The sequence below is a fragment of the Martes martes genome (assembly GCF_963455335.1).
Source record: "Martes martes genome assembly, chromosome: 8".
Taxonomy (NCBI): domain Eukaryota; kingdom Metazoa; phylum Chordata; class Mammalia; order Carnivora; family Mustelidae; genus Martes; species Martes martes.
Window position 1 is genome coordinate 120,306,614 of NC_137895.1, and position 20,947 is coordinate 120,327,560.

Below are 20,947 nucleotides of genomic sequence, written 5' to 3' on the forward strand. Positions count from 1 at the left end.
ACAAAACCTGCAATAATGTTACCTTAGCTGGCAACAGATACGACTAAAGATCTTAAAAAGAGATTATTTTAGATTATGCAGGTAAGGCCCAGTGTGATCACAAGAAGGACGGAGGAAGGTTAGAGTCAGAGAAGGAGAAGGGATGAAAGAAGCAGAGGTCAGAAAGACTGGAAGATGCTGCTACACTTCCGGTTTTGAAGATGGAGGAAGAAGTCACAAGCCAAGAAACACAGGTGACCTCTAGAAGCTCAAAACACCTGTCCCCTCAAGCTTCCAGAAGGAAACAACTCAGGCAAAACCTTGATTTTAGGACTTCTGATCTCCAGCATTATAAGATAATAAATTGTATTGCTTTAAGCCGTTAAGTTTGTGGTAATGTGTTACAGCAGCAACAGGAAACCAATATGCAAGGCAATAACAGAGATGTGAAGAAAAGATTTAAATGAAGGATAAATGCTATTTTATTTATAATAGTGAGAAATTATAAGCAACCTACGTATCCTAAATAGTTGATTGCTTTGAACAAATGGAACTTTCATAAAATGGAATATCACACAACAATTAAAAACCCAGTTTACAAATATATTTAGTAACAAGGAAAACCTCAAAATTTTCTCACTGAAAAAAGAAAGCTATAAATTATTTTAATGTCAATGAAGACCTGTCAAATAAAGATTGAAAAGATATAATACAAATTCTCAACAATACAATTCTCTTACTATGCATGAACAGCATGTGTAATTTTTATTTTGAAATTTTCTTCATTTGTGTCGCATCAGTATTTCCCAGTAAACCATAATCTCAAGGAAAATAATACAGCTGTCTTGTTACTGCTGTATCCCCATTGTGCAGCAAAGTAACTGACACAGAAACCACTCAAAAATTACATGCTGAATGAATAAATGAGTATGTTTTCAGTATTTCCCAATGTTTTCCACCCTTGGGACTTCTGGGATTCTAGCAGAGTTACAGTTCCCAAGTCCGAATAGTCCCCTTTCTTAATACAGTGAGATATAAGTCTTGATTTGTGATCTCCACAAAGTAGCTCTCTTCCCTATCACTCTGTAAAGTAATTTCCAGAAGGTTTGTTTACAATGCTATCTAATCCCTATAACTGCAAGGTCATCCCTCTGAAAATTATTTCTAAATCTTTAAATTCATCTGTATGATTCTTTCATCAATTCCATCAAGTGACTTTAATAAGCACCCAACACTCGTATTGCCTTTTTTCAGGCCAATGTAACTTATTGAAGCAACATTTTATTAGTTTGCTGTTCAAAATATAGTAAATTGAGAAATATGAAGATCCTTCATTTAGACTAAAATATAAGGCTATATTCTCTTTTTGAAGTATAACTTGTTTGGGGAAAATAAATATATTTACTGAAAAATGTATGACAAATATGTCTATAAAGGTATACGTATATATGTTTGGGCTTTGTTTTTTGGTTTTCTTTTAATGGAATCACAAGTGCTTTGACTTTTACAATCACAGGAGAAATGTAAAAGACGATCTCTTCTCAGAAGCAAAACTCTGGATTTTAAGTATGTTTCCCTTGCCAAATACTAAAAATGCCAACCCACAAAACAATCTAGAAAAATGATAGATTCATATCTTTTCCCCCAAGCCATGGTCACCAACATTCTGACATTTCAAAATTAACAAGAGAAATTTCACTGGATGGAGAGCAAGGTACAGATAAACGGTCGGTATTACGTCAAATCAATAATGACTGCCATTAAATCTAAATAGTCAAAGAATATAATTTAAACAAATGACTTAGCAACAATAACCACAAAGTAAATGGAAGCCACAGAAATAAAATGCCTCTGAAGAGGCAGGGAAATTACTCTGGTACTTTAATAATCATCTAAATCTCAGGGTTTTCAGGAAAAATGTAAGCAAGGCAAAATTACTTACTTAGTATCTCTAATTTGATCTATGAAACTTCAAAGCCTAATTAGTTCGTGTATCTATAAATCCTTCATAATATGGGTTCTTCCTGGACCCAAATTCTCCTAAATTAAGGCATGTGCCAAAGCCTACGAGGGTAGCGTTTGTGCTAAAAGACTCAGGCCCTTGTTTTTTACTTGAGTTTCACTCATTAAGTACTAAGGGATTATTAAATTCACTATTGTCTTTGAACAAACACTCACTAACGGATGCTAAAAAGCTACGATGACTAACTCTCTGATGGAGTTGTTTTACTTTAGTCCAAGGGTTTTTGTTCAGTTTGTGTTGATTTAAAGTCCTAAAATGGAAAGAATTGGTGGATAACAGTAAAAGCAACTATTGGTCCAGGTAAAGTAATGGTGCTCATAGTTGAAATCTCAACTATTTGAGATTTGAGATTTTCCAAAACTGAGATGCAATTTTTTGCTTTTAGGCAGGGTAAGAACTGATTGGCACTATTTCTACAAAGCACTTTTTAGGGAATATTCCTGATAAACCTTCATCAGCAAAGCAAAAGGCCAAAAGAAATCCTAAAAAAGCTCTAGATACCAACAAATACTGAATTCTGCATGCAACCTTAGTCTCCCTATTTTATGTAATAATCCTTCTGTAATTACTTACAGATTTGCTATCATATATCAACCTCTGCTTTTCAATTTTCCATACAGAGAGGCAATAGTTCTTGAGAGGAATAAAAGGTAAAAAATAAAACACTTCAACTTCATTATTTTCACCATAGCTCATTTTAACATACGATTAAAAGTCTACACTGAGTTCAAACCAACTTATCTCAAAAAACTTGATTATTTTGAGAAAATTTCACGTTTTATCTATCATGCAGCACAAAAAAAATCTGTTATCTGTTAAAATGTCACATATAATCATGCATACAAAACCCTCTGTGATTCTACTTATTTGGCCACTCTCCAACACACACACACACACGCACACAGAGAGACATGGACACATACACACACATATGAACACGTTTATCTCCTACATGATACCTATTAATATCCTTCAAAACACTACCCATGCACCACACTGTGGGAAATGCTGACTTGGCTCACCCCCCACCCCAAAGAAAAATGACCTCTGTGATTCAGATTTAATAACTAAGTTTAAACTTATCACAGTACAATGGTATCTACTTCAAGCTATACATATTTCATAGCAAACAGGACCCTAGTTCATTTATTCATTTGTACATTCATCCAACAAGTATGTATAAGCAATGTTCTAGACAAAGTCTATCTTATAATGGAACTTATATCCTTGTGGGGTGGGGGAAAACAAACGATAAATAAATTAAGTACATAATACATCTAATAATGAAAAGTATTATGGGAAAAGAAACAACAGAGTAAGCCAAATAGTGTAGAAGGGATTAGTTCTATTTTTATACAGGATGGTTAGAGAATATCTCAATAGCAAAAACCTGAAGGAAATGAAGGAGCAGGCAGATATGTGGAAGAACTTTCTAGAACAGAAGGAAAAGACACTGCGAAGGCTCAGAGATTGGGAGCATGCTAATTGTGTAGGAGGATCAGCAAGAAGACTGGTATAGACTGAATGTGCCCCTCCAAATTCTTATGTTGAAACTCTGGCTCCTAATGCTTCAGATGAAGCCATGAAGGTGGTCTGGATGAACAGGATGAGTGCCCTTCTAAGAGTCACGGGAGAGCTGACCTCCTCTCTCTGCGCTCAGCCATGTGAAGACAAAGGCGAAGTCGGGACTCTGAAACGTGGAGCAGGGCCCTCACCAGAATTCAACCACACTGCCATCCTGATCTCGAACTTCCCAGCCCCTGGAACCGTGAGAAATGAAGGTCTGTGGTTCACAAGCCACCCAGTCTATGGTACTGTTACAGCAGCACAAACTTACTAACTTACTAAGACAGCCAGCAAGCCTGGAATGGAGAAAGCCAGGGGACAGGACAAGAAACGCGCTCAGAGAGGGTAAGGGGTTAGCTCTAGCCCAACCAGGACTGTGGCCAGAGGACTTAAGCTTTCACTGAGTGATACAAGAAACCTCTCAGAAGTTTTAATCAGAGGAATGACTTAATCTACTGCATTTCTAAAGGGTCACGCTGACATTAGAGGAGTCAAAATAAACTAGAGGAGACAGATCAAAAGCAAGGAGACCAGTAAAAAGGCTACTGCAATAATCCTTTGCCCAGGTCCCCTAAGAAGGAACCCAAGGCAAAGCTTAGCCGCAGACGCTCTTTCCGGGAGGCAAAACCCCAAAGTAGTAATAGTAAGGGGTAGTGAGCAGGGAGGAGGGAAAGCAAACAAAAGGCAATACAGTACTCAACTGGTCACAGTTTCACAAGAAAACCAGCTAACTGCGGTCATGCAGTTACATGTCTCACTCCTCACAGAGGCAGGAGGAGGGATGTACGGAAGGTGACGGAAGCCCTGACACTGTTTGATCTAAAGCAACACTTCCCACATCCCCATGTGTACTTGAACAGGGAACACTGGTAAGAGGAGGAAGAGAGAGGATGTATCTGCTGACTCCTTCCTCATCGTGTCTCCTCCTGATCAGAAGTCACCCCAAGAGGCATGTGTAGGAAAACATTCCTGTGGTTCTCCTTTACTCATACACTATTACATACAACACTTCTGACACCAGTTCGATGTCCATGGTTCACTTTAATTCTGATGCCAACCGGAGTTGGCCTTAAGTTAAGAGCTCAGACCCGTAAGACTGCCTCAAGTCTGACACCAATCACAAGTACTAACCAACATGCTCCAGGTTACCTACAACTTCTGTCCAGCTTGGCTACCAATCCAGGGTTCCCACAACCCCTCCTTCGGTTCCATCATTTGCTAGAACACCTCACAGAACTCACACAACGCTTATGTTTGACAGTTTATTATATAGTAAAGGACACAGACGAACGGCCAGATGAAGAGATAGGGTAATGTCTGGAAGAAACCAGAGCACAGGAGCTCCTGTCCCCATGGAGCTGGGGTGCACCATCCCTATGGCATGTGGATGTGTTTACCAACCCAGTTGTTTTCTGAACTTACAGGATTTTTATGGAGTTTTCTTCACATAAGCATGATCAATCAACAACTTAATCTCCAGCCCCTCTCCCTCCCAGAGGTTAGGGGGTGGGGCTGAAAGTTCCAAGCTTCTCATTACCCTCAGTCTGTTGAGTGACCAGCCCCCATCCTGAAGCAATCTGGGAGCAGAGCAAGAGTTGCCTCATTAGAACAAAAGACACTCCTGCCACCTAGAAAATTCCAAGGGATTTAGGAGCTCTGTGTCAGGAACCAGGGTCAAAGACTACATCTGAGAACAAAAGGGGCTCCTAGTGCTCTTATCACTGAGGAAGTTATAAGGGTTTTAGGAGCTCTACGCCAGGAACTGGGGGCAGAGACCAATATATGTGTATTTTCGATTATTGTACCGGCGTGACTCTTCCTCTCCTCTCCACTTAGTGTTCTGTTAGTCAACGCCTCCAGACAGCCTCTGGAGTAACATTTCAGTCCGGACACTGGGGGTGGCTTGAGCATGTTATGAAGCATGGACTGGCAGTGTTACGGGGTGAGGCATCAACAGCAGAGTCGGGGGACTACGCCGAACAAGCAGCTCAGGGCCTGGGAGGCAGGTGGAGTCAAGTGAATCTGTGCTGGCACATAAATTAAGTCTGACAAAACAGGAGCGAGATTATGGATGAGGTGGCAAAGGTGAGGACAGAGAGGAATGATCGAATTATAAATCAAGTTTGAAGGGAGATCCCATGGAATTTGCTGGAGTAAGTCAAGGAGAAGAAACAGAGATGACTCCAAGACTCGGGGGTGGGCCCCCGGAAGAATGCAGACACCCGTTGCTGGGAGGAGGAAGGCTGCGAGAGCATGAAGTTTTGAAGGGGTAAGGAGAACCAGGAGTTCAGTTTTGTACTAGGGGGAAAAAAAAAGAGATAATGAGAACATGAACAAATCTAGCCTTATCGAAAAACTACAGAGAAGCTTACGTCAGAGCTGGTCAGCACCGTCAGCATCATCAAAGGTGATGCACACTGGTGCTTGTGCGGAGCCCTGGCACTTCCTCTCACTCGCACACTCACTGGTCCCGGCCCTTCTCCCACAGCTCCCTTAGTGCCCTCCTGTTCCCCAGCAGGCATTTCCCAACACATGCTTAAGGAACATTATTTGACATGATGCTAGTAAGTGTGATCCTCTTCCCCACGCCAAAAAAAAAAAAAAAAAAGGCATATTCATGGCTCAAATACATATGGGAAGTGTAGATTTAAACCACACAGCACCCGTTTTGCAGGGCTTCCCACCACTTTTGGTATATTAATGTGTCCTGAGACTCTCATGGGACAATATCGTATGAAGAGTTTCCGAAACTTACTTGACCAGCAAGGCAAACTTATTAATATCCCTGAGAAGACAATTACATTAGGATACCAGCCAGGAAATGGCAACTAACCCAAGAATTCATTTTGGTCCTTAGTTCCCCTGGGTTTGTAATATCAAATCACTCCTTGAAATCCTCTCCTCCCTTTACCTTCATGGCATGGTGTTCTTTTGGTTCTCCTTGCTCTCTAATTTTCCCTGCTCAGTTTCCCTCTGTGAATACTATTTTTCTACCCAGCCCCACAATGTCACTGTTCCTCAGTATTCCATACTGTTGGTCCTCTTCTCTACACTCAACACGTATATAGAAACAAACGTTTATCTCTAATCCCATTGATCCCCGGACCAAAATGCACAAGCAGCTGTCTACATGGCATTTCTGTGGGTCATATGGACAAACTCTGTGACTCTAAAATGGAACCTATTATTTCCCCCCACCTTGATTTAGGACTATTCCATTTGATAAATCACCCATGTTAGAAACCTAGGTAACTAACACCCAAATGACTACCAGGTTTTGCTGATTTTTAGATTCTGTATATATAACCTGAGTCATCTTCTCCATTCATTGGCTTTGCCTAAATTCATTGTCTCTGAACAATAATCTCCTAACTGTCCACCATGTCTCTATACCCTACTCCCCACCACTACCACCTTCTGGTCACACGGTACAATTTCTAGAACCTAATCAACAGGTTCTTTAACTTTCATTTGCTAACCAGACCTAAGAGATAAAAATCCAAGCACCTTATCAGGTTGTATGGCATGTCATGATTTGGTACCTCATAAACATCTACTTTTTTGGAGCACTTAAATTGCAGTGGTATTTTAAAACTTGTAGCTCTCCATGCTTGTATAGACCATGCTACTTCATGTCTGTGTGTGTAAAGGAAGTTTCTTTCTGTCTGGTACAATCTTTCCCTTCTTAACTATCTGAAAAACTATCATCTTCCAAAATCCTGCAGGGAAAAAATATTGTAACAAAACTGAACAGCAAATCACCAATTATAAAAAAGAATATACCAATGACAACATGAACAAGTCACAAAATAAATACAAGTAATTATATGAAAATGTTCAACTTCCTAAGTAATATCAGCAGTATTACTTATATACTATACGCAGGAATTGTACTAGCTCTATGTATACAGTTTCATTAAATTCTCCTGTCAAGCCTGTTAGTAGTAGTATCCTGATTTCAATCAATAAGGACATCCCATACAATTAAGTAAGGAAAGCTAGTTACAAAACAACGTGGGGAAAAAGAAAAGGAGCTAAGATTTTACCAAGTACCTACACTGTATTTCGTACATCAACTGTTTCAGTTAACATCCATACACCCTATGAGAAGGTATTACGGTATCCGTCTCACAGGTAGGGTATCTGGGCTCAGAAAGTCAAATAGCTTTCTAGAATTCACGCAGCTACTTTATGCCAGTTCTGCCTTACTCCTAAATAATGGTATTAATTTTATCACTCAGAGAAATAGATGGACTAATTCCAAAATCATTGAATAGGAGGGCAGGGAAATGAACACAAAGCAGATTCAGGTTAGGAAATCTATTCCCTAGTGGATCAGTAAACTTTCTAGAGAATCAAGAGGGCAAAATAGAATTTTCTGCTCTCTTCATTGCCCTTCTCTTTTGCCTCTTCATACATATTCACTCCATATCATCTTCTGTGGCTATAAATAATTCTTTCCTTCACTGATCCATTCCTGAATAATTCAAATCTAGTCTGAAAGCTCTTTGACAACTTCGATATTTAATCATCAGTCTCTTCTAAAGCCATTTTTAACATGTAATAACTTTCTATAACTTTAAGATTTTTGTTAATAGCTGCTCACATTTGCTGAGCACTTACCACATCTGAGTACTTACCACATCCAAGCACTATCGGCATGCTTGATTTTCATTTATTTACAATTTTCACACTTCCCCTTCGAGATACATACTATTACAGAAAAGGAAACTGAGGCACAGAAAGTTTAGTTTTTGCCCAAGTTCACAAAGCTAGGATGTACCAGGCTTTCTGACAATAAATCTGTGCTCTTGACAGTCCTGCATAAACACTGTCTGCTGTTACTATCTCATAGTGCTACGAACATACTGATTTAAGACCAAACTACTATGAAAACAAACCACTGTATTTCAAATGATTCGACAGTACCAAATGATTGTCAGAGGCGGTCTAAATATTAAATATTAAAAGAATGAGACAGCATTTGCAAAATTGAAAAATGGGGACATCTGAATGATTCCTAAAAGCATGTGGCATGTGAGTGTATGTGTTCCCCTACTGATGTTTCTTCCAAGTGAGTGGTTTCTATTCATTTTAAACCCCTCACCCACCCTATCTCTTCTTCCTCGGGAGGCAGATCGACTTCTCTAATTGGCTAATTTGTGAAAAATAAACTAGGCATGCTTGCTCAGCGCCACCAGTCCTCCTCCTGGGGAAAAGCTACCCACCTAAAAGGTATGCTGCCTCATTGTCTGGTTGAACACTAGCTGACCCATCTGGTCCTCTCACTACCTACATCCTCCAACTCAGCCTTTATTAGTAATAAAAATCATACAAATTTGTATTTCCTATTTGACTTACTCCTCTGTTTTCTTCCTCTCTTTGTTCAGAATTATGAAGAGGGGTACTATTTAGTGAGCCCCCAAGAGCCCCAACAGATAGCTCATAATACAAATTAAACTGGTCATCAACACATTAGGACAGGGTAAGTAATCTGATCTATGGAAAATAGTAATATTCTGCAGTGAAGTAAGAATTTTCATCACAGAAAAGATAGATAATTCTATCATCCAATGGAAAGTGGGGGTTCTCCTTTGTTGAATATACAAAACTCATCCCACCTATTTCACCTTTGTATTTCAAGTTTGGAAAAAACAATCTAATAATTCCTATAGCTAACAGAGAACAAAGGATACATATTTTCAAATGGGACAAATTTTTACCTCACTTCACTTCAATTCTGGCAACAAGTTATTTAAGAACAACTATGGGAAAAGAGGCATGAAGAGGGTGTTTTTACAATCCCAAGTGGGGAAAAATTTTATTTATATATATATATAAAATCAAATTCAAATTTGTTCAAATTCTAGCTCCTTACAACTGATATTCCCAAAACATCCCCAGGTAACATTCAGATCTACATTTAATCATAATATACTTGCCCGATTCAGTTATAAGCACACCTAATTACAAAGTGGTTCAGTAGGGCCTCAAGTTGGCATATAAGTCATTGAGAAATAAAGATTAAAGAAATTCAGAAAATAATGAGTGACAAATCGATTGACATTTTAACAGAAAATACTAAGGCTTAGTAATTCCTACTAAATATGACTGTTATGTGACTAAAAGTAAAAATTAACACCTTAAAAGACCTTTAGAAATTACTTGGTAGGGCAGGCCTTTTTACTTTTAAGGATGTCTCAGTAGTTGACCATATATATGATAGTAATCAGCTAGAGCTTTCTTTATTCACTACCTTATACCACATTTTATTCGTTCTCTAATATTATACTTTATAAGAAAAAATCCTATTTGGTACCTATTCATATTTGCAGGTGCCTTGCAGGCCCCACCAATATATAACCCATGAAACTACTCCTACTGCTTTCTGAAAGGAGATATTTTCACTTGGAAGATTCTCATTACCCAAGACTTTATAGACTGCGCAGGCATAAATAATATCAAAGAAGTAATAAGTGCTTCCTATACAGGGCAACATGTACTGAAAAAATGTGAAAGCTATTTGTCATACTTGTGGCCATTATGAATCTTGCCTGTGTTTTCTATGTTTGAAAATTTACCATATTTTGAGTCCCCTCTTTCCAAAACAGAAGCCAGAACTCACTTTCCCAGCTTCCTCTGCTGGCAGTGGGATCTAATGTTCACCAATCAACTGTATCCATACAGTACTTTAATTCAGAAGTAGTAACATGAGGCAGCAAATGAAAAATCCATCATTTTCGTGACAGAGATGATAGAAGCACCCACCCTTCAGATAAAAACAGGGATGGCACTTCTCAGATCCAGCCCCCAGCATCACTGGTGAAGTTGTGATGTCAGCACGAAGCTTTGTAGAGGGGCAGGGCCCAGAGTATGATTTGAGCAGTGCTTCTGTTCACCTAACCTGTTCGTCGGGTGTCCCGTAGATTCTGTGAGCTTCCAAATGTCCTTTAGTGTGTATGTTTTTTTTCTGCTTAGGTTAGCTAGAGAATAGATTATGGGTTTGCAACAAAGAGTTCCATATTATACAAATATTGGGGCTGGCAAACTATGCTTTTATCAACATAATGGTAGAATGATTACCAACTCAATAATCAACTCAGCAGTCATCTGCAGAAAGCGTATCACAAGTGTGGTACTGTGCTAGAAGCTGTACAAGAACAAAAAGGAAGGGAAGGGAAGGCGGCAGAGGCCAGATCTCCCAGGCAGAGTAAGAAGATGGGACTGTGACTCAAAACCTCAAAGGGAATCCATGCAAGCAGGGAAGTGAATGACATGATTCAGTTTACTGTGCAAAAGATCATTCTCTTCCTATGTGGAGATAGGGTGGAGCAGGAAAGCAAAGTAGAAACAGGGGAGTAATTGGGAAACTATTCTAAAAAAGTTTAGATTCAGAATGTAGCAGTGGCAACAGAAGTATGTGTACAAACTCAGTTTGCATTGGCTGATAGAAGATACTTAACTGTTTCACTAACCAAAAAAATGCCAGTTAAAATTATATAATTTCCCCCAATCAAATCAGCAAAAGTTAAAAATGGCTAATATAAATCCTGATGAATATGTAGTCGAGGGAGGCATTCATAAACCTCTGAAAAGCAATTTGCTATGTTATCTAGCAAGTTTTAAAAAAATTATCCTAACTTTTGACTTAATAACTAGCACATAGTCTCAGATTGTTAAATGAATTAATTCAACTTTTAGAAAACACAGTTAAAGAGAAAATTAGGATTTATGCTCAAGGCTGTAATTGTAGCACATTTATATTGAAAAAAATTGGGGTATAATCAAATGTTCAACACTTAAGGAGTGGTGGAATTATAGCTTATGATAAAGTACTAAGCAAACTTTAAAATCATGTTCATTAAGGGGTTTCAAGATACGGGAAAATATGCTGACATTATAAAATCTTACAAAATTAACAAAGAATAAAAAGTTCCAGAATTTTCTTTTTTTTTTTTTTTTAAGTTTATTTAAGTAATCTCTACACCCAACATGGGATTGAAACCCATGACCCTCAAATCAAGAGTCCCATGCTCTTCTGAGCCAGCCAGGCACTCCCCTTTTGTTTTCTTGTTGGTTAAGTTTTGATAAGAGAACTGAATGTAGAGAGCCAGCAAATAACTGGTAATAAAAATTGGTAATAAATAAAAATTGGTAATAAAATCACTACCCTAGTCTACAATCAAAACTCAAAACATATGCCCAGAAAACTCATGTTCAATTCATTATATATTGTATCTTACACTAAAATTTTTTTTGTTGCCCTTGGTACTAAAAAAAGGAAGCAGGCAAGTTTCAATGTTGTGGTTGTCATAGTAATTTAAGAATAAACACGCATGTTCGAAGTCTATTTGTCACTCTGTATCTCCAGCACCTAGACAGTAACTGGAGTTCAAGAAATATTTTTGAGTGAACATCACCGAAAATAAACCTTTCGGTTCCAGCTTATCACCACAGAAATTGAAAACCTCAAAATGAAAAAGGTACATACAAATAATAGCGATAGTAATAATTTATAATGTTTTGAGTGGCTACAATGCATGAGGCACTATTAAACATTTTACATTTTACCCGCCTTATCTTTGATCCTCATAATAATCCTTCTCTGGAAAATTCACTTTTCCATTTTTAAGACCAGGAAACAGGTTCAAAGATGTTAAGGAACCAGCCCAAGGTCACAACCAAGTTTCAACGCAGCTCTTCCGGCGCCTCAATGTATCCAGACAAGACACGCTGCTGTTTCTTTTCAGTGATCAGAAAGGAATAGGTTTTTCCTCCATGATTCCCCTCCACAGTTCATTGACGCTCCCCTAACTTCTACCCTGCACCGTAGCTATCCCTTCAAAAATCCATCCCTCACCGGCCAAGCCCCCCATCGACCTCCCCTCCCCGCCGCGACGTCCTCGGGGGTAAAGAAGCCGGTGCCCACGCCTCTAGCTGGCCCCACACTTAGAGCCGGGGCCTGGCCCCAGCTAAGGGGCTCGCCCATCCCCCTTCGCCGGTACCCTCTTAGTTTGACTCTCCAGCCTCGCCTCGCGGGTCAGGACTCACAAACCGAGTCCACACAGACTCCGCGTGGGCCCTTGGGAAAAGCCGCGGGGAGTGGGGAAGGGAGTCTCCGCCCGGAGTCGCCCAACTACGCGCCAGGGCGGTTTCCACAACAACCGAGGGAGCCCCCGCCCCCCGCCCCGGCCACACACACACACCCCGCGCTCCAGACTCCGCCCCCGGCGCCTCGTCGCTTTGCCCCTCCCCCGCACCCAAGCTGGGACCAGCCGCGCGGCGCGAACCGAGAGAAAGATGGGGTGAGCTCTCTCACCTCTCAGCGCCTGGTGCATGCCTCCAATGCCGCTATACAGCTCCAGGACGCGCAGGGGCTCCATGCCCACGCCGCCGCCGCCGCCGCCGCCGCCTCGGAGCTAGGCCTGCCGGTCCCCTTCTCGTCCTTCTTCCGCCCGCCCTGCTCCCTCGCCTCTGGTTCCGCGGCGTTTCAGTTCCCCCTTCCCCCTCTCCTGCCGCTACCGGCTCGGAGAGCTTCTAGCCGCGCGGGGCCCCCGGGACTGGCAGGGGTCCGCGGGGAGACAACGGGCACAAAACAGTGGGGCCTCCCGAGTGAATAGCAGCCTGATTTACGCTCCATCTACCTTCTAGAGTGCATTCAGGGACCTCGGAAGGAAAAAGGGCGAAATGTCCCTTTGCCCCAAAGTGAATTAACACGGGTTAGACGCCAGAAAAAGTCGTTTTGCAGGGGTCCTGCTTTTCCGTCACTTGGAGCCGAAGTGTGCAGACCTTACTAGCGTTAGTTTTGAGCACGTACCACGTGCCAGGTGTTGTGCCTGTGCCGGGGCTGCCGAGATAAATCTGCCTTCTCTCGAGAGCTGGTCCCGCAGTTACAAGCACAGAAACCAGCGCCCCTGCAGCGGGGCCCCTGCAGCGGGGCCCCTGCGCCCGCCAGGACCCTGGGGAGGGGGGGGGCGCCTGCTGTCATGGCTAGTGGACTTCCCTGCATCACAGCTTGGAAAATAGCCCCCACCAAGATCTACTGTTACCATAAGGTAGAAGTACTTATGCCCCTCCCAGTGCCAGGGCCTTGCTGCTCCAAGATGCCCCAGTGACCAAGTTTGTTAGAGGCCGGATCACAAAGTAAAGAATGGCCACGGGCACGAGAGGAAATGATCTCATTTCGCGGCCTCCTATTGTTCCCATCACCACCACACGTTAACTTGTGTTAGGAAAAATGGGGCAGTACCACTTGCAGTAAGTCAATAACTGGTTTATTAGAAACTTTGCAGATGTTCTAATGAAATACTATAAACGAAAGTAGGACTGCCCTGTTTTGATTATGGAACTGATCCATTTCGATCCGTCTCCTCTGAAATTTTTTCACTGTAAATGTGTATGGGTCTTTAAATGTTTTGTTTTTATGGGTCACTTACTTCAGATAAGGAGGGTGCCAGAAAGGGCACCTGGGTGGTTAAGCATCTTAAGTTGGTTAAGTGCATGCCTTCAGCTAAGGTCATGATCCAGGGGTCCTGGGATGGAGCTCCACATGGGGCTCCCTGCTCAGCGAGGAGTCTGCTTCTTTCTCTACCCTTCCCCTTGCTTATGTTCCCTCTCTCTCTCTCTCTCTCTCTGTCAAATAAATAAATAAATAAATAACCCCCCCCCCCCAAAAGAAGGGTGGTAGAAAGATAACAGAGAACAGAATCTTAGCCCGGGCATTGCCAATGACTTTGCACTGAGCCTGATTTCCCCTTCTGTCAAATAAAAGGGAAGGAAAAAGGGGAAATGATTGCTGAAGTCCAGGCCGTTCTAAGATTCTAGAGTTGAATTCATTTCTGCAAAAGTTGAGTCCTGATTTGGCCACATGTTAATTATCTGCTCAAATTGAAATTATCAGAAGATATTTGTAAAATCTGCTTTAAGCAAATGTACTCTTAAACCAACTCCATTTCTAGAAATCACATGCACACTAACATTACATATATAATGCATGAAACAAACTTTTCTTGTATTTATTACATAATATTAGCATAATATATATTATGTTGTAAATAATATAATTTATAATGTAAATTATAAATAATATAAATATATATTACATATATATACACATATATAAAGGGGGCTGTATAGTCACAGTGATTTATGTACCATTAACAACCAATATACTAAACATACTTAGAATCTGTTTAGCATTAGTACTACAAATCAAAATAAATATGACCAAGGATCACCCTGTAGGGGAGAGACAGGCCAAAAATATGTGAAAGAGTTCAAGGAAAATACCAGTCTTCTGAGAGGAAAGGAGATGGACCTCCATTCCCTCATAAGCTGGTTCCAAACTGTTCACGCTGATTCTTAAGGGTCTTCACAGTGTAGCACACACTTTTCTTTACGATCTCTGTTTCCTCCCCTTCCTTATCTCTGCTGCACACTGAAAAGGTCAGCATTCCCCTCCTTCGTACCTCAGTTTCCCAGCTTAACATTCCTTGCTCACGTTCTTTACGTTGCCCAGAAATCCTAACCTTCTTGCAGACCTACCTAGTGCAACCTTCCTTCTAGCCTCCCAGGCTAAAAATCCGACTTGTTTGATTCCCTGATCAAGCCCCCTGACCTGCAGCGTTCTGAAACACATATCCCACCTGTTCCCATCACAAAATCCTTCCAGTGCTTCCCAGCCCAGCTTTTACCTTATATACATCATCTCTTTGCCTAGCATTTCCTCTGTAAGGCTTATCCCGTGCGACAATCATTTCAAGAATGAGAACTTTCTCCCTAATCATGATGTATGCCCATCTCCATGCAAGCACCTGTAGATGTCAGGCCCACTCGGATTAGGTACACTTTCATTTCCAAACCCTGGCGCAAGTTGCGTGGGCTGGGCACGCCACAACCGGAGGAGTCGAGGAGGAAGGTAGGGTGGGCACATACAGGGAACATGAAGATACGCATTAATTTTCTTTCCCAAAGTGAATCCCAAATTTTCTTACAGAAGGAAAACAGCTTTCGAATCTTACAGTCTCCCATAAAGTTATCCTCAGTGACATGTCCAATAGAGCGTACATTTTAATCACACTCAACACACTTCTTGAAGATACAAGTATTTTTAGGATATTCATCTCTTTTCCCTCACAACACAGAAAATGCACTTGTGAGGAAACCCCAAACGCTAGTTAACACCTGGCACAGACAACGCATTTCAGGAATAATTAAGGAGCACAATAGAACAGTAAGGGTATATTAGAATAATAATAGCATATCTCAATGATTTAAGAGCTCATTGTATAACTTGAAATCTAATGATATTTTATTCTTCCTCTCCTGGCTGTCATGTCACTGATCATTAATATCTAACAGAACTAAACAAAGTCTGCCAAATGTTTAAAATACTTCTGGCAATCATCTTTGAGTTTCCATGATCCAGGCCATTCTTTATTCCCCAGTGAAACGTGATACGGATCCTTACACAGGCTTGCTGCAGGGAGAGAATCCCCTGTTTATGCAAATTCGAGTGGTGAATAAATTACATTCTGGTTTCACACAGAAAAAGAAGGGTCTTTATGAATTGCATGGAAAATAAAAAAGTAATCATATGGGAATAAATTGGCAGTAAATGTCCTCAAGAGAGGAAATTATATTCAAAAGAGATTTGAATCAGAAAGGCCCTGAGAGTTCATCTATCACTCGTGAGCCCCCACTTATTCTAGGCCTTCTACCACCGCCCTGATGGGCCAGCACGAGGTCTCAGCTGTGAGCTGTTCCTGGGCACAGCAGGCCTCACAGAGTGAGGTGTTTGTGGTGAAGAGCTTGAATTAGTAGAAAATCCTTCTCTGTAGTCCCCCCAAATCCAGTTCCTTTTAGATTTGCTCTCTGCACTGATTTTGAAGAACTGTCCCTCTTGAATAATAAATTTCATTGTGGTTAAAACTGTGAGCCTGAGAGCCAGAGAGTTTAAATAGGAAATTGTAGATCTGCTGCCTCCTAGCTGTGTGACTTTGGAAAAGTCACTTACCCTCTCTGAGCCTACGGACACATCTAAAATGTGTAAAAATAGGACACGTGGTTGCTACAAGGATGAAGTGAGAATTCAAAGCACTTCATTCCATGCCTGGAACAATAGGAAAGCATGTTTAATAAACAGTATACATCTAATGACATTCTCAGAGCGATGCATTCTCAGTCCCTTCATCTGTGCCCAATGGCATGATTCTGACCCCTGGAATTGCTCATGCTGCAAGTTGGTGATGCTGTCTTAGGAGCCGTAACTGAACATGGGGCCCTAACCAAGGTCAGGTCAGCATGCTACAGGGGGGTGCTTATAGCCATAGACCTCTAAGGGCCCTAGGACACTTTGTGGGAGGTGTCCAGGAGTAGCCTGGGCTGGGAGCAGAAAGGCTGGATGTCTGCAAGCCAGAGGCATGACTGAGGAGGGGTTGCTGAGTCTAGAAGCATTGGCAGTAAGAAAAAAGACAGCAGCACGCATAGATAGCACCTCACTCAGAACTGTCACAAAGACGGGGTGGCTTGAAAGTTAAATCTACGGATCTGCCAATCTTAGGGGAAACTTATGAGGGACCTCACCCAGGATGCCTGAGTTGCTGGGACTAGGAGTGGAGTAAGGTGAAACCTATTAAAACCATCCCGTCACCCCTTGACTCTTTTATGTCCCAAGCACTGAAGAAATACTTAATTTAAAATGGTTTCATACATAAAAATCTGTAACCTAAGCCATTCAAGTGCCAATCATAAAGAACAACTTACTGCCTTCTATCCCCCGAACCTAAGATGATTTTACCAATTCTATTGATTCTCCAGAACTATACTGTCCAATGGGGTCACCAACAGCCACATTTGCTGATTTAAGTTTAAACTGGCTTACTTAACCCTAAAAACTCAGTTCATTAGTCATGCAAGCACCTTTCAATAGCCACGTGTGGCTGATGGCTGCGGTACTGTTCAGCAAAGAGAGGACATTTCCATCCTCACAGAAAGTTCTGTTGGACAGAACTGCTTGAAAGTCAGCCTCTTGAAGTCATCACCTTGATGGGTAGCCCATCCATGAATGAGCAGCGTTGAAGCACGCAGCAAGTGCTTAAAGACTGTACTTGGATTTTAAATAAGTGCCCCCCAAAGATTTAGAGTAAAAGGAACTCCCACAAATGCAAACCTTGTAGCCCAGCACTTCTGTTCGTCCTCTGGTGTCCGGTCACCTTGTTCACAGACTGTCACAAAAGAAAAGACGCAGGAAACAGCAGGTGTGTTCTATTAATGGCATGACAAGCTTCCAAGAGAAAAAGAACAGATGGAAAATGATGAACTTCACGATGTCTCGAAGGAATGGTACTTTTCCTTGGCGAAGTATATTCTAGTGACTTCCGATTGTAAATATTATCTTACACTTACCTCAGAAGGAGGAGGAGGAGGAGGTGGTGGTGGGGGAGGAGGAGAAAGAGGAGAAGAAATGCTTTTTTAAAAATTGGAACCTTGAGGAAATTTAATTACAGATTTTTTTGGCTGAAAAGCATAGAAATCATGCAGTTCACCTTATAGCTTTCCACCTCAAAGTGCTCAGTCATAGATCTTGACACTGATTTTTCTCTTTTGGATTTTTTTCTGAAATTTCTAATTTAAAAATGTTTGGCAATAAATTTTAAAGATTAGATTTTAGTTCAATTAAAGAGAATGGGATTGTCTATCTTTAAAACGGCTCTCCTAGCCCAAAGAAATTTAGAGCTGGAAGATATAGTAAGGACTATTTCCCCGTATTTTTCCAACTATTTTTAGATACAGAACCTTTTCTTCAAAGAAAATCTCATCCAGAATCAGGGCAGAGGGTGAGGTCGAGTGTGTTTGCACATGCACCCACACACACAGATGTTCTGCTGCTGAAGCATGGATAGGAGGGGGGCCAGAAGAACACCAGATCATCACCCCTGCCCTCACCCACCCCTGCCTCCTAGTGATCCCGGGGGACACTGATTTCACCCAATCTTAGTTTGACAGGTGAAGACATGGAGATTCAGAAACTTGAGGTAACTTGCCCCAGCCCACAGCTAGGTGGAGAACGGGGAATTTTTATTCAGGGGTCCTCCAAGGTCTTTCCAGGACTGGCTATACCATAACTTAGTACAGAAGCTATCAGCTGTCCCCTGCCTGCTGGGCCTCTACACCCGGAGGAAAGGCCGAGGGTCCAAACTAGGGCAGCCTTGGTTGCTAGAATATATTGCTTCCTGAGAACAGGTTGGCGTAAGGAATGAAGGCAACTGTAGAACTCAAAGAAGGTGGCCTGAACTGCTATGACAATGTGTTTTGTAAAGGTGAGACAAAAGGTTAATTCTGCTTCACGAAAGAGAGACAACCTCGAAGACTCACAAACAGAACTTAGAATCTCAGCCCAGTTACTTCTACAAAGACACCTTGATGCTGTTCAAGGGACATACAGTGTCCTTAGAATAAATGAGGCAGTGTGAATCCTGCCTCTAATACTTTCTTCATCTATGAAACAAGGGTAATATTTGCTAGCAAGGTAACTGTCTATATTTAATCAATAATTAATGGATACACAGAGAGAGAGAAAGAGAGAGAGAGAAACTCTGTGATGTGCCTAGAATAATAAATCCTGGTTTCTTTCCTCGATCTCAGCAACTCCCCTATCTGAACAACTCACACTGGAAGCTATAGTCCACTCTTTTCTAACAATCACATACAGAGAATTATTTTCCTGGTATGCTTTCAAAAAGCCTATATTACCAAGAGACTGATTTACATATTCTCTAATAAGATGCCTTTCCTTTTTGTTTTCTATTACAGCCTTCATTATTTCAGGTGGGAAAACAAGACCCATGATGGGAATAGAGGAGGTAAAAATGAAAAAGCGAGCTCTTGTTACTGTGCTCCTGTTCTCTGCTAATTCACCAAACATTCAGAACTGTTGGAGATAAACAAATCCCCCCAACCAGATCCAGCAAGGCCAGGAAGAGGGAAACACACGTGTGTGTGCACACACACTCACACACACCCTACAGAAACCGCACACATAACACGCTCCATAAAACCCCTCATTCTTCTTCATAGCCTTTTTTTCCCCCTCACTGCTACAGTTGTCACTTACCAACAGACTGAAATGCAGAAAAAAGTCAAATAAAAGGATTTTTGGGGGGTTCCTGGGTGGCTCAGGGGGTTAAGCCTCTGCCTTTGGCTCAGGTCATGATCCCGGGGTCCTGGGATCCAGCCCTGCACTGGGATCCCTACTCAGCAGGGAGCCTGCTTCCCCCCACCCACTGCCCCCCACCAGTCCTCTGCCTGCTTCTCTGCCTACTTGTGATCTCTCTCTCTGTCAAATAAATAAATAAAATCTAAATAAATAAATAAATAAATAAAGGATTTTTTTCACCCTACCCTTACTAGTCAGGTACTAGTCTAGATACCAACAATAATATCACTTAAGATCTATCTCACAGGATCCAGTGGTGATAAAAATAACCAAAACATCATAACATCATGCCATAAGAAAACAATGCAACTTTGTCTTTACTTAAAACTGTTGAAATTGGCCTTATAATCTTTCAAAGTCACTCCAGGAAACATTATATAACACAAGTACCACTGATTCCCCCAAACTTTCTATTCACACTGGGAATGCCCCAGAGGTCATTAACAGAGTTCCCCTGAGTCCTCAAGATCAAGACTGACTCTTTTCATTCCCATCTAAGGTAATTACTGCAGAGTTAAAATATAGTCCAAGTCTCAAAGGGATTTGTTCTATGTTTAGTCATTCAGAGACTACGGAATGACCAAAATAGACTAAATTTCAGTGGATGGCAAAGTGTGTTTTAATAATAGGACAGTATCAACCATAAATGATAACGTAAGCCTGTAAGTTTCAAAGAGTTTTATGAACGTTTAAAATGCTCATAAATCCATTTAGGGCCTATCAGTTTTTCTTTCTTAATATTCGGAGTTTTTATTTTTTTTTTTTTTTTTTTTTTTTTTTTTTTTTTTAAAGATTTTATTTATTTATTTGTCAGAGAGAGTGAGCACAGGCAGACAGAGAGGCAGGCAGAGGCAGAGGGAGAAGCAGGCTCCCTGCTGAGCAAGGAGCCCGATGTGGGACTCGATCCCAGGACGCTGGGATCATGACCTGAGCCGAAGGCAGCCGCTTAACCAACTGAGCCACCCAGGCGTCCCAATATTCGGAGTTTTTAATCAAAAGAATCAGAAGGGGAAATTTTCATGTGATTGGCTGACTGTCCCATAAATCAATATTCTCCAGGTGAACAGATTTATTTACAAATCACAGACACAGCTTTTTTTTTTTTTTTTAAAGAAATCAGGAGAGAGCATCAATTTTAAAAAATTTGGAAGGTATCAAAAGAA

At 41.2% G+C, this 20,947-nt stretch overlaps 1 protein-coding gene across 2 annotated transcripts in view; it reads right to left on the reverse strand.

Moving 5' to 3' along the window:
- TRDMT1 (tRNA aspartic acid methyltransferase 1) overlaps window positions 1-13,035 on the reverse strand; it is a 56,027-nt gene extending 42,992 nt beyond the window's left edge. Inside the window, exon 1 of one of the 2 annotated variants that reach the window (XM_080810514.1) lies at window positions 12,888-13,035. In XM_080810514.1, coding sequence (XP_080666640.1) covers window positions 12,888-12,951 — 64 coding nt within the window. In that variant the 5' untranslated portion in view covers window positions 12,952-13,035. The remainder of the gene's footprint in view (window positions 1-12,887) is intronic. The other variant, XM_080810515.1, reaches the window with a different exon arrangement.
- Window positions 13,036-20,947: the final 7,912 nt, after the last annotated feature.